The 15,075-nt window shown below is 45.7% G+C and overlaps 1 protein-coding gene across 4 annotated transcripts in view; it reads right to left on the reverse strand.

Moving 5' to 3' along the window:
- The window catches only part of mbtd1 (mbt domain containing 1), a 142,032-nt gene that overhangs the window by 119,052 nt on the left and 7,905 nt on the right, over nt 1-15,075 (reverse strand). For all 4 annotated transcript variants that reach the window (XM_077625638.1, XM_077625637.1, XM_077625641.1 and 1 more), the window contains exon 4: nt 8,399-8,513. In XM_077625638.1, the coding sequence (XP_077481764.1) occupies nt 8,399-8,513 (115 nt within the window). The remainder of the gene's footprint in view (nt 1-8,398; nt 8,514-15,075) is intronic.

The following is a 15,075-nucleotide window of genomic DNA, read 5'->3' on the forward strand; positions in this document are numbered from 1 at the left end:
TCTGCGAGGCAAACTTTTTCTGCAGTCGCCGGGATTTGGTTGCGCTCGAGGGGGAATGCGATGTATCCATCACGGCAGAATGCCAACGAGTCTGAAATTATCACTTATTTGGGCCTTTTGCCGGGAAAGCGCACCTTGTGGAGAAGCACTAACAATTTCGTCATACGCAGATCTTCTGGGTAAGATGACAATTAGGCTTTTGTCGAGTCAATCATGATGACAAAGCCTATGTCCGATTATTATTATTTAATTACTCTGGGGAGGAGATGCGATATAGCCATCACAACGGATTACCAACGGACCTACGATATCCCGAGGACATCTCGCGACCACCGGGATCTCCGTGGATAGTCAGCCCACTCAGAGTGCGACGGAGGCGGCGAAGGGAAAGAAAGCAAAAGCGCGGATGCCGGGCGGGCCTAGCTGCTAAGCTAAGGCAGCAACCACACTGAGCACCGCTTCCGAGTATCTTCTTGACCAACGCCAGATCCATCACCCACAAAATGGACGATTTGGAACTCCAGCTTGCTACAAACAGCTTTGTCAGGAACTGCAACTTTATTTTCATCACGGAAACGTGGCTACACCTGCAAATCCCCGACGCCGCGGTATCGCTAGCTAGCCGGACCCTATTCTGAAACGATCGTTCAAAAGAATTATCAGGGAAAAGCAAAGGAGGGGGACTTTGCATGTACATACACAAGGAATGGTGCTGCGACAGTAAAATCATTAACACTCACTGCTCCCCGAATTTAGCGCTATTGGCAGTACGGTGCAGGCCCTTCTATCTACCTAGAGAGCCAACGATCATCATTGTAATGGCGGTTTACATCCCACCGGATGCTAACGTTAGCACGGCACTTAGCCTCCTGCTAGCGGCTATAAACAAACAGCAGCTTGACCATCCCGATGGAGTCTTTATTGTCGCTGGTGACTTCAACAAAGCAGGTTTAAAGACTTCTGCCTAAGTTTATCCAGTACGTGAAGTGTCATACCAGGGGAGATAAAACTAGACCAGGGGTAGGGAACCTATGGCTCGGGAGCCACATGCGGCTCTTTCGATGGGTGCATCTGGCTCTTTGCTAACCTGTGAGCTAAAATATGGAACCCGCTGGTGACAGAACTGAGATACTACGTCCAGTGCTGCTTTAATCTTCTTTTTTGCATTAGACTGCTAGAATGCATACTCATTGATTAGCAACTGCATAAGAATGTTGTCAAAAGTATTCTTTTTTTCCACTTGACTTTTAAATTTGGAGTATGGCTCTTAAGGAATAACTTTCGAAAATATGAATTGTTTATGGCTCTCTTCGTCAAAAACGTTCCCGACCCCTGCTCTAGACCATGTTTATTCTAATATCAAACATGCTTATAGAGCCACACCCCTCCATCACCTAGCTCGATCAGACCATCTCTGCCTGTCCCTCACCCCGGCATACACCTCACTCCGGAGGATAACAAGGCCACAAATAAAGATAATAAAAACATGGCCCGAAGACGCCCTTTCTCAGCTGCAGGACTGTTTTTCCCGGTACTCGGACGTTTTGTCGAAAGACGTTTGGTCCCCAGACGTTTGGTCGACCGGACGTTTGGTCGACCGGACGTTTGGTCGATTGGACGTTTGGTCGATTGGACGTTTGGTCGATTGGACATTTGGTCGATTAGACGTTTGGTCGACCGGACGTTTGGTAGAACGGACGTTTGGTCGCCAGGTTCGCGAGTCCCGAGGTTTGAGTCACGAGACTTTCATTTGTTTAACCCTAACCCTATTCACCCAATGTTAAAATGTATCAATTCCATGCGAACCCGTTCTACCAAACGTCCGCGCGACCGAACGTCCGCGCGACCGAACGTCCGCGCGACCGAACGTCCGCGCGACCGAACGTCCGCGCGACCGAACGTCCGCGCGACCGAACGTCCGCTCGACCGAACGTCCGCTCGACCGAACGTCCGCACGTCCGCTCGACCGAACGTCCGGTCGACCACACGTCCGGTCGACCAAACGTCCGGTCGACCAAACGTCCGGGGACCAAACGTCTTTCGACGAAACGTCTGGGGACCAAACGTCTTTCGACGAAACGTCCGGTCACGTTTTTTCCCGCATCATTTGGGAACTTTTTGAACACCACAACCTCCAGGACTACACGGACACTGTACTTTTCTCTATCAAAAACGGTATGGTCACTGTTAATAAACGTATCCGGGTTTTTCCGAAACAAAAACCCTGGATGACCAGTGAGACACAGGCACTCATTAAACGCCATAACACCGCCTTCAGATCAGGGGACAAGATACAATACAGTGCTGCCAGAGCAGACCTGAAGAGAGGCATTAAAAAGGCCAAGGCAGCATATACAAGGAAAACTGAGGAGCACTTCGCAGGAAATAACCCAAAGAAGATGTGGCAGGGAATACGACATATAACCAATTACAATGAAAATAATGTGTCTGTTAACGGAGATGCCTCACTAGCAGAGGAACTGAACCGTTTCTTTGCCCGCTTTGAGACTGACAAATCAGACTCAGTCGTAACACATCCACCACCACCCTGCAGCAGTACACTGGAGCTTCAGGAACATGAAGTGAGACAGGTACTGCGGACTGTGAACACAAGGAAGGCCCTGACGGAGTACCTAGGAAGGTGCTCAAAGCCTGTGCTGACCAGCTGACTGGTGTTTTCACAAAGAACTTCAATTGTTCCCTGCAACAATCCATCATCCCATCCTGCCTGAAATCTGCCTCCATTATCCCTGTCCCTAAACAGACAACCATTGACAGCCTGAATGACTATAGGCCTGTTGCACTCATGCCTGTGATCATGAAGTGCTATGAAAAGTTGGTCGCCCGCCATATCTGGGATAAATCCCTCCTTCAGTTGACCCTCACCAGTTTGCCTACAGAGCAAATAGGTCTACAGAGGACGCCATCGCCGTAGCTCTACACACAGCACTGAGCCACCTGGAGCACCATGGAAACATGAGGATGCTTTTCATTGACTATAGCTCAGCCTTCAACAGTATAATAACGGACATTCTGGCTGAAACACTCCCCCACCTAGGACTATCCTCTTCCATCTGCTACTGGATTAAGAACTTCTTAACCAACCGTCCACAAACTGTTAGACTTGGTCCCCACCTCTCTTCCTCCATTGCACTGAGCACTGGCTCCCCTCAAGGCTGTGTACTGAGTCCTCTTCTGTACTCCCTGTACACATACGACTGTACACCGACCCACCAGTCTAACTCCATCATCAAATTTGCTGATGACACCACTGTGGTTGGACTCATCTCAGGAGGGGATGAGTCGGCCTACAGAGATGATGTCAACAAACTGTCTTCGTGGTGTTTGGTGAACAATCTTACACTAAACACCACGACAACTAAAGAAATAATCCTGGACTTTCGCAAAAGCAGCAAAGATCTCGCCCAACTCCTCATAAATGGAGTATGCGTAGACAGGGTCCAGTCCTTCAAATTCCTGGAGGTCCACGTCACGGACAAGCTCTCCTGGTCTACCACGCCACGGCAGTGATGAAGAAGGCCCAGAAGCGACTCCATTTCCTGAGGGTACTCAGGAGGAACAACTTGGACACTAAGCTTCTGGTAACCTTTTATAGAGCCACTGTGGAGAGCATCCTGGCATACTGCATTACAGTGTGGTACGCTGAAAGCACGGCAGCAGACAGAAAGGCCATGCAGAGAGTGATCAACACTGCCCAGAAGATCATTGGCTGCTCTCTGCCCTCACTGGATGACATTGCCAGCCCTCGCTATCTCAGCAGAGTCAGGAACATTGTCAGGGACCCATACCACCCTGGTCACAACCTGTTCCAGCTGCTGCCCTCTGGCAGACGCTACAGGTCTCACAAAGCACGGACAAATAGACTTAAGGACAGTTGTTTTCCCACAGCCATCCAGACTCTGAACTTGAGCTAGCACGACACACAATCCCTTCTGTGCAATAACTTCCGGGTGTGCAATAACAATGTGCAATATCTTAGAAATCTGTGCAATATTTCAGAATCTGTGCAATATTTTAGAATGATGTGCAATATTTTAGAATTACCTAGCTGGGGTGTGACTTTTTATACTTTTATACTACTATTTATGTTTTTTACTGGAAAACACACGTTGAAAAGCTTGGAGTATCACCGCCAATTTCGTTATACGCAGCTGTGTATGATGACAATAAAGGCTTTTGATTTTGATTTGATTTGAATATTAAATTATGACAGTAACTACGTTATCTTACTTTATAGGAAAAGAGAATATAAAATATGACGTGACCAGACGTTTTGTCGACGGACACTTGGCCGACGGACACTTTGTCCCCGGACGTTTGGTCGAACGGACGTTTGGTCGCCGGACAGTTCGTCGAACAGACATTTCGTCGCCGGACATTTCGTCGAACGGACAGTTTGTCGCCGGACATTTCGTCGAACGGACAATTCGTCGCCGGTTTCGCTCGCTCTCAAAATTATAATCATGAGAGAGAGAGTTATCTGTTGAAAGCGATCAACCAGGTAATCTCTCGCTCTCAAAATTATAATCATGAGAGAGAGTGTCATTGATTGCATTGACAATGTCAGAACATTTATAGATATAAATATCTAATATCAAAATTATCAATAAGTTGCGTATTATTGGCATGTGTACACGTTATTCGTCGCCGGATTCGCTCGCTCTCAAAATTATAATCATGAGAGAGAGTTTGTCATTGATTGCATTGACAATGTCAGAGCATCAATATCTAAATATCTAATATCAAAATTATCAATAAGTTGCGTATTATTGGTGTGTGTACATGTTATTCGTCGCCGGATTCGCTCCCTCCCAGATTCGATCGCTCTCAAAATTATAATCATTAAAGAGAGAGTTTGTCATTGATTGCATTGACAATGTCAGAGCATTAATATCTAAATATGTAATATCAAAATTATCAATAAGTTGCGTATTACTGGCGTTTTGTGTACATGTTTTTCAAACTATGGCCCGCGGACCATATACGGCCCGTTAGCCTTTTTAATCCGGCCCGCCGACGTTGTCCAAATTATAGTAAAAATCAATGACCTCATTCATTTCCCTTTGCCCTGCAATACTCTTGTTTCCCCGATAGATGACGCACTACTCTAGACCTTTGTTGGAGTGTAACTTGGAGAACAACAACACAGTTCCCACTGAAATGTGAGTTTCTCTACTGTGTTAAAAATAGCACCTTGCACGTGTACGCACAGCAGCAGTACAGTAGCTTAATAAACATGCCACTCATCACTCTCAATTTCTTTCGTTGAATAATAATATGTTCTTAATGTTGAAAGTAAATCTGAAAATAAATGTTCACCTTCAATTGTCTTTTTTTCTTACATTTCAATCCCAGTCCCTTTATCCAATAAATCTAACTAAAACTCAAGTGCAGTTCAAATGCAGTTGCATAACGACCAATCCATTTAAAGTGGAAACTCTGGTAGAAATGTCCTGTTGACAAGCACAGTGAATGAATGGGCTCTTTAATTGCCAATCGCCCTATGAAAATGGATTGGACATCTATTGCCGTCAATGGCAGAATATGAGTTAACCTCACACACTGACTTGTCTAAGCTTTTCTGTGGACTTTTGTCTATTCAATACTGGCAGATTCTTCAATGGACAGCACAACAAACTGACCAGAGGTGCTACTACAACATTAAGGCCATGTGTTTATCACCATTGGTTTGTTCATTTATTGTTGTTTGAATAGGAAACTATGTTCATTGGAGAAAAGCCGACATTAAACAACATTCGTTAATCAGCATTACATAGGAACTAGACCGAATTATTGCTTCCCTAAATCATTGTTTTACTGGTCAGTCAGCACCATGGACAGAGGTCACATCTGTTCAAACTGGACAGAGGACCTCTGAAGCCCTGATGCTGCTACACAAACTCAAGAGACTTCACTTGAAAAGTTGCCAAGTCACATCAATATTGCAAACGTATCAGGGCGACATTGGCACACAGGGCTCTGTAAATCTAAATATAGCCGTCTAATGTTGATACCTAAGCCTCTCGCAAATGCTGCGTTCACACACAAGACTCCCGGGGGACACGGTTCAACGCCTTCTCCAAGTCTACAAAGCACATGAGACATCCAGAGCCTTTAGAACAGTGGTTCTTAACCTTGTCAGAGCTGCCTAACAACACCGATTTCATATGTGCATTACACGGAACCCCACCAGTTTCATACTTTAGTGTGGAGTAAAATCGGATTTTTTTTAAATTTCAAGATGTATAAATTCCTAGCAGCACTGATTGGCCAAGTAATGTCACCCTAACCCTTTCCAGCAAGTGATGGTCAAACGGTTATCGTGAAAAGATATGATGAGTCGACGTGTCTTGACCTCCGCAGCAGAGGCTCCACCAAACCCCTGAGGCGGATCTCATCCACCCCCGGCGCCTTGCCACCGAGGAGTTTTTGGTCCAACTCAGTGATTTTGACCCCAGAGATAAGAGAAACCGCCCCAGAGTCCCCCGGCTCTGCTTCCTCATGGGAAGACGTGCAAGTAGAGTTGAGGTCTTCAAAGTATTCGGCCCACCGATTCATAACATCTCGAGTCAATGTCAGCAGCGCCTCATCCCCATATACACAGTGTTGATGGTGCAATGCTTCCCCCTCCTGAGACGTCGGATGGTGGACCAAAATTTCCTTGAAGCCACCCGGAAGTCTTTCTCCAGGGCCTTGCTGAACTCCTGTGTCCGTGTTTTTGCCTCAGAGACGAGCAGACCCGCGTGCCGCTTGGCCACCCGGTACCGGTCAGCTGCCAGAAATCTAACAATAGAACACCACTCGGGTTTCGATCAGGGTGGCTGTTCTTCCCAATCACTCCCCTCGAGGTCTCACTGTCGTTGCCCACTGGAGCATTGAAGCAGAACGAGGGAGTCCCCGGAAAGCAGCACCCCTTCCAAGAACTCCAAAAATGGTGGGTACTCTGAACTGCTGTTCGGTGCATACGCACAAACAACAGTTAGGTCACGTTCCCCCACCCAAAGACGGAGGGATGCTACCCTCTCGTTACCGGGGTAAACCCCAGCATTCAGGCAACGAGCCGGGGGGCTGCTCGGCGCCTCTCACCGTGAGCGTGGAAGAATGTCCAACGCCCCTCGAGAGGACTGGTACCAGAAGCCGAGCTGTGCGTAGAGGTGAGCCCGGCTACATCAAGCCGGAATTTCTCGACCTCACGCACTAGTCCAGGCTCTTTCCCAACCAGAGAGGTGACATTCCACGTCCCAAGAGCCAGTTTCTACAGCCGGGGATCGGACCGCCAACGATCCCTCCTTTGGGTGCCACCCAGCTTTCGACGCACCCGACCTCTTTGGCCACTCTCATATGTGGTGAGCCCATGTGAGGGTTGGGAACCCATGTCGTCTCTTCAGGCTGTGCCCGGCCGGGCCCCATGGGTGTAGGCCCGGCCCCCAGATGCTCGCTATCATGCCCCACCTCCGGGCCTGGCTCCAGAGTGCGGCCCCCGTGAGCCGCGTCCGAGCGAGGGAAATCGGTAGTTCATTGATCTTTCTTGTCATAAGAAGTCTTCTGAGCCATTCTTTTTCTGGTCCCTCATCGCAGACCAGTTTGCTATGGGTGACCCTACCAGGGGCACAAGGCCCCAGACAACATAGCTCCAAGGATCACTGGGACACACAAATCCCACCACCATGATAAGGTGATGTGTTAGCCTACTTTGCTAAAAATGATTCTCTGATTCATGCAACAATATAATCCAATGCAAGTTGTAGACCTTAAATTTTAAGACTGTAGGTATACCCATTTAATTTTAAGTATGCAACAGACTCCATATGCTTTATGGTCACATGATCATTGCGAAGGTTACTTTATTAGCCGCTGTTTTTTCTAATTGTAATGTAAAAAAATGTATGATAACGCAGCTTGTTCTACATTCTAAGCAGTTATCTGGAAGCCCAGAGGTTGTGCTCGTCAATATTTCGATCCTGGTTGCAGTCCATTTTTTGGCCACCAATCTTAAATATGCCATGACTTAATCACCAATGGTTTATACCAGGGTTGTCCAAACTATTCCACAAAGGGCCGCAGTGGGTGCGGGTTTTCATTCCAACCCATCAAGAGGACACCTTTTCACCAATCTGGTGTCCTACAAGTGCAATCAGTGGATTGCAGTCAGGTGCTTCTTGTTTTCTGCAGAAATCTCATTGGTCAAAGTGCCTGGGATGGATCGGTTGGAACAAAAACCTGCACCCACAGCGGCCCTCGAGGACCGGTTTGGCCACCCCTGGTTTATACAGAATCACGAAAATATTGAGACGAGATTACAATGTCATTGAAGTACTTGCAATATAGCAATATTATGAATATTGTTACTTTCCAAATCATTTCTCAACATACATACCAGCTTTGGATTTGGCCTGGTGCTGCTGACTTGCTTGGTATTGAGCATAAGCTGCTAACTTTGCCACAAGAGGTTGTTTCTGTAATACTTTAGCCTTTTTCGTTGGAGGCTTGCCCTTATTAAATTCAAAGAGAGAGGAAGATGAGTTTGGTTTACTGTTGCATAAAACAACGCATGGCAAAAATGATGGAATTGCTAGTCCCTGTGTATATTCACCCAGTTGTTTTATTGTGTAGTAGAAAAGCAGTTTATATGATCAAAAACCAAATTCAATTCAATAACAAACTTTCTGGTTTTGGAACACAAAATAATCAAGAAATTGTGATTATAGGTAACATTTTACTTTATCCAACCAAGCAGATTTTGAGGAAAATAAAGATGTAATATACAATTCCGGAAAGCAATGTCTGCATCAGTTTGATCAGCTAGTCTGTAGTTAAAAATAAGTGGTAAGACTTTAGTGAGCTGTAGCACCACGTTGATCTGAATCACGGCTCCAACACGTGACCTGAAATGGGAACTATGATATGAAAATGGAAATTGTCATGTAATGTTGCAAAGTACGTTGGTTGTTCAAAGTTAGCTGTGTCCAAAGTAGGAACCAAGTAAAAACTATGCGGCAAGTTTGTCAAAGCATGATGAGCAGCATTAGAAGTAAGATCGACCCAGCCCGCGGAAATTCATTTTCAGCCCGGCCAGAACAATTAACAAGATTTGCACGCCCAAGCCCCGAGGGAAATTTCATATTTTATTTGTGAGGACTCGAGTCGGGGGAGGATGGGTTATTTATGATCACAAATAAAAGCCTGTCTTTTGTAACTAAATCTAAGTTGAACAAGGTTGGAACACTGTCATCCAGTGAGGGCAGAGAGCAGCCGATGGCTTTTCTGTCTGCTGCCGTGCTTCCAGCGTACGACACTGTAATGCAGTATGCCAGGATCCTCTCCACAGTGGCTCTATAGAAGGTTACCAGAAGTGTAGTGTCGAAGTTATTCCTCCTGAGTACCCTCAGGAAATGGAGTCACTTCTGGGCCTTCTTTACCACTGCTGTGGTGCTAGTAGACCAGGAGAGCTTGTCCGTGACGTGGACCCCCAGGAATTTAAAGGACTGGACCCTGTCTACGCATATTCCATTTAGGAGGAATGGGGCCAGATCTGTGCTGCATTTGCGAAAGTCCAGGATTATTTCTTTAATTTTCGAGGTGTTTAGTGTGAGATTGTTCACCAAACACCACGAAGACAGTTTGTTGACCTCAGTCCGACCACAGTGGCGTCATCGGCAAATTTGATGATGAAGTTTGAGTGGTGGGTCGGTGTACAGTCGTTAGTGTACAGGGAGTATAGAAGAGGACTCAGTACACAACCTTGAGGGGAGCCAGTGCTCAGTGTAATGGAGGAAAAGAGGTAGGGACCAAATCTAAGTTTGTGGATGGTTGATTAAGAAATTCTTAATCCAGTAGCCGCTGGAAGAGGATAGTCCAAGGTGGGAGAGTTTGTCAGCCAAAATGTCTGGTATTGTAGTGTTGAAGGTTGAGCTATAGTCAATGAAAAGCATCATCACGTAATTCCCATGGTGCTCCAGGTGGCTGAGTGCTCTGTGTAGAGCTATGGCGATAGCGTCCTCAGTGGACCTGTTTGCTCTATAAGCAAACTGGTGAGGGTCAACTGAGGGAGGGATTGTGTCCCTGATGTGGCGGGCGACCAACTTTTCAAAGCACTTGATGATCACAGGCATAAGTGCAACAGGCCTGTAATCATTCAGGCTGTCAATGGTTTGCTTTTTGGGGACAGGGATAATGGTGGCAGATTTCAGGCAGGAGGGGATGATGGATTGTTGCAGGGAACAGTCAGGCCAGCTAGTCAGCACAGGCCTTGAGCACCTTCCCAGGTACTCCGTCAGGGCCTTCCTGGTGTTCACAGACCGCATAACCAGTCTCACTTCATGTTCCTGAAACTTCAGTGTACTGCTGCAGGGTGGTGGTGGGGGTGTTGAGACTGAGTCTGATTTGTCAGTCAGCTGGTCAGCACAGGCTTTGAGCACCTTCCCAGATACGCCGTCAGGGCTAGCAGTCTCCCTGGTGTTCACAGTCCGCAGTACCTGTCTCACTTCATGTTCCTGAAGCTTCAGCTGTCAGATGTGTTGAGACTGAATCCAATTTGTCAGTCTCAAAGCGGGCAAAGAAACGGTTCAGTTCCTCTGCTTGTAAGGCATCTGTGTTAACAGACACCTTATTATTGTCATTGTAATTGGTAATGTGTCGTATTCCCTGCCACATCTTTGGGTTATATTTTCTGTGAAGTGCTCCTCAATTTTCCTTGTATATGCTGCTTTGGCCTTTTAATGCCTCTCTTCATGTCTGCTCTGACAGCGCTGTATTGTAACTTGTCCCCTGATCTGAAGGCGGTGTTATGGCGTTTAATGAGTGCCTGTGTCTCACCGATCATCCAGGGTTTTTGGTTAGGAAAAACCCGGATACGTTTATTAACAGTGACAGTGTCCATACTTTTTGATATAGAAAAGTACAGTGTCCGTGTAGTCCTGAAGGTTGTGGTGTTCAAAAAGTTCCAAAATGGTGCGGGAAAAACAGGTCTTGCAGCTGAGGAAGGGCGTCCTCAGGCCATGTTTTTATTTTCTTTATTTGTGGCCTTGTTAGCCTCCGGAGTGGGGTGTATGAGGACGTGAGGGACAGGCAGCGATGGTCGGAACTAGCCAGGTGAGGGAGGGGTGTGGCTCTATAAGCATGTTTAATGTTAGAATAAACAGTCTAGTTTTATCTCCTCTGGTGTGATGACAATAATGTTGCAGTTCCTGACAAAGCTGTTGGTAGCAAGCTGGAGTTCCAAATCATCATCATGGCGTTGGTCAAGAAGATACTCGGAAGCGGTGCTCTGTGCGGTTGTTTCCTTAGCTTAGCAGCTAGGCCCGCCCAGCATCCCCGCTTTTGCTTTCTTTCCCTTCGCCGCCTCCGTCGTACGCTGGGTGGACTGACTATCCACGGAGATCCCAGAGGTCTCGAGATGTCCTCAGGGATATTGTAGGTTTGTTGGTAATCTGTTGTGATGGATATATTGCATCTCCTACCGAGAGTTATTAAATCCTGGCGACTGTAAAAACGTTTTCCTCGCAGATGTTCGTAAATAACAATAAGACTGAGGAAACAAAGCACCAAACTGGAGAGCAAAGAGCCGCTGCACCCGTGCGCGCCGCCATCTTGGATTAATCCCATCCATCTTGGATCATTGGAACCCCTGTTAGTGTAAACACAGAGGAGCAAGAACCCCGTAGACTGCTGGGAACTGCACCTGCAGCATCTGCCCACCACCACGGACAATCCACAAGGCTTCCTGATTTCAGTCCTCATCTGTTTTGACTATCTCGGACGTGTTTTGGTACACATGTATTAAATTCATGTATTACATACACGCACGCACATAGATAAACACACTCAGATGTCTCACTTGTGTTTCTACCCCTCCCTCTAGAGTTGAGACGTCCATGTAATCAGGGCCCCCAAATTAGAGGTAAGATTGGGCCTAAAAAACCATGCCGAGCCCGAAGCAAACCCATAATTTCATATTTTATCAGTGAAGACTCGGGACTCCCGAGGAGGGGTGATTTATGATAACAAATTAAAGCCTGTCTTTTGTAACGAAATCTAAGTTAAATAAGACTGTATAAACATTTACATATTTTTGTATGATAATATAGATGTTTGACGATCATCACTTTTGCCAGTACAGCTTTTTAAATGGCGGCTCAGCATCGAGGTGCCATTCTTCTTGCTGTTAAATGAAAGCAGAGCGCCACATTGACTACATTCAGCGAAGCCAATGGAAGTTTCTGTCGCAAATTCAACAATTAATTTGAAGCTTTTCCACACCTCACTCTTACCGGTGTGTGTTTGTCTTTTCAGTTCTCCTGTCTTTAGTTTATCCTTAACTTCTTGCTACTCCATATTGGGGATACCAGGTCAAAATAGATGCAGACTTGCGGAAGGGAAGATTATTAAGAGGGTGGTCGGTCTTCACGTGACGTGTGCAGAGCATGCTGTAGCTCTGCGGCTCCTGTTTAGTAGTTACATTACAGCGCGTTCTGTTTGATCCAAATTATTTATTTTATAACAAGTATTCCTTAGTTTAGTATCCACACATCGTTTTAGTATACATTTTTATAAACATATATTTATTTTTTTAAAGTCAGCGAGCGACCACATTTTAGTATACGGTCATACCTCTACTTACGAAAGCCTGTAGGTGCAAAATTTCCAGGTTATGAAAGCTTTTAATATGCGAATGGGTGCCTCGGGATAAGAAATATGTGTAATGTCAGAGCGGATTTGGGAAGCGGTCTTGAAAAGAGAACGACCGTTGAGACAGCTTCCCAAATCCGTTCAGACCTTACACATCTTTTCGTTGTTTTATTAAATTCGGGGTAGAGGTGAAATTTTAAGCCCGAACCCGACCAAAAATTGGGGTCGGGTTGGGTTGGGCCTAAAATGTCAATCATTACTTTGGGGCGGGTCGGCCGGGTTTTCTCTCTCGCTGAAAAAAAAGTGCCGTCATACCTCTACTTAGGAAATTCATTTGTTCCAGAAGTTTTTTCGTGAATTGTACATTTCTTAAGTATAGCAGTACTTTATACGCAAATTCTCTAATTCGTTCCACAGTCCTTGCACAACTACAAACTAATCCCTTTAAAGTTGGTCAACATGTCCCAATTTTGTAAGAAAGATGAGAGAAACACAAAAATGAGCCGTATTGAAACGCATGGGAACAAGAGAAAGGTACCGGGATGCAACATAGAGATTGCACACAAACATGAACACACATTTAATAAACACATCATTAACAATTCAATCAACAACATTAATCAACAACAAACTAACATTTTATGATTTCTTTGAAATAATGTTACCCCCATTTTCACTGTCACTACTGGTTCTTTTAATAATGTTTCTAAAATGCACAAGACAAACGTCATCAAAGTGGGCACGACTCGTGAACTTCTTCAGGATGTTTTTTTTCTCTCCACAAAGTCGGAAAGTTTGTTTCTGCCCAGTTTTTTTTCTGATTTGTGCGATGGTGGCTGTTTCCTCCCTTCTCGTTGAATTCCTCGTGTATTGCCGAGCGTTGCATTTACTCATGCTTCCATTTTGGTGCACATGGACCAACTAACTCGACAACGTCCTTATTACTGACCACATGGCCCATCACCTGCCCCCACGACACAATTTCGCCCACCGAAGGCTGCAGTTCAGGTCGAGGCACTCGGCCACAGCTTTCCCAAACATAAATAAGTTTAAGCAGACAATGGGTTAAAGAAAAAGGACGGTTGTTGTGAGACAGCCATTGATAGCCCAGTATATAGTGGAGTGAGCTTCTAAAGCGAGAATCAATGCATCTGCTACAATATTTTCAAAATAAAATAGCAGATAAGGAATGTACGTACTTTTTGGGGTTATTCGTAACGTGGATATTTTTCTTATCTCGAGGCACTCATTTGCATATAAAAAGCTTTTGTAACCATGAAATTTCGCATAGAGGCTTTCGTAAGTACAGGTATGACTGACTGTATACTAAAATGTGGTCTCTCTCGCTAACTTTTTTTAAAATAAATATATGTTTATAAAAATGTATACTAAAACGATGAGTGGATACTAAACTAAGGAATACATGTTATAAAATAAATAATTTGCACCTATACAGGAATACAAGTGCACAAGTACAATGATCAATAAGCGTATTTATTAAATATTACATATGACAAGACTGTAATGTATTAATATCTAAATATAATCGATATATAAAAAATGTAAATACAGTTGAGGTACAGGTACACGTTTTTTTTCTGCTTGGCATTGCTGCCTGTCGCACCTCCTCCGGTGCCCACGTGTCAACTGCAGGGTCATCAGCCAGGAACCACCAATTATTGATGTTTCGCTCATTTAATCCTGGAACCTCTGATGGTGGCGAAGCAGTGACAAAGACTTCTCCCTTTCACCCCTGCAGCTGATAGCTGTTGTCTTCTGCAGCCGTTGTTGGGGTTAGTTATTGTTTCCCCAGCTCCTGTCCTTCCTCCTCAGCCAGAGCCAATAGCTGCCTTTCTCTGCTTTCTCTGACAGTTTTTTTATGGCCTTCCCCAGGTTGCCTCCAGTCACCCCTGCCTCCCTCAGGAGGCGTGTTGTTGACAGCCCGACATAGCCTCGGCAGCCAACCTCAACTGGGTAGATGGTGCACTTCCAACCAATTGCCAGGTCCAAGTATTTGGCCTACTTGCACTCGAAGGAGGCCTCATTCCCTTCCTCTGGTGGTACTGTTAGTTCTATGAGGTGCACCGCTCTTGCTTTGGAGGACCATACCACGATGTCTGGGCGGAATGATGTCCGTGGGGAATCGGAGCTGCCTGTTGAGGTCAACCCTCATGTCCCACTCCTGACCATGGGAAAAGGGCCTTAGGGTCTCTCTTGTCCTGGGACATCTCCCCAAACTAGCCCCCCCCACCCCTAAACGAACCCCCCCTTATTATGTGATTAAAAAACGTAGAAAAGTTACGCTGCACATAGTGCAAGTGGACAGCTTTCGGCCATGGTAAAACGGGCTATTGCCGCCATCTGGCGGACAGACATCATATCTCCCATTATAATGGCCGCGGAGGAAGCTATTTCAGCGGCGCAGAG

This window comes from Stigmatopora argus, chromosome 18 (assembly GCF_051989625.1).
Source record: "Stigmatopora argus isolate UIUO_Sarg chromosome 18, RoL_Sarg_1.0, whole genome shotgun sequence".
Taxonomy (NCBI): domain Eukaryota; kingdom Metazoa; phylum Chordata; class Actinopteri; order Syngnathiformes; family Syngnathidae; genus Stigmatopora; species Stigmatopora argus.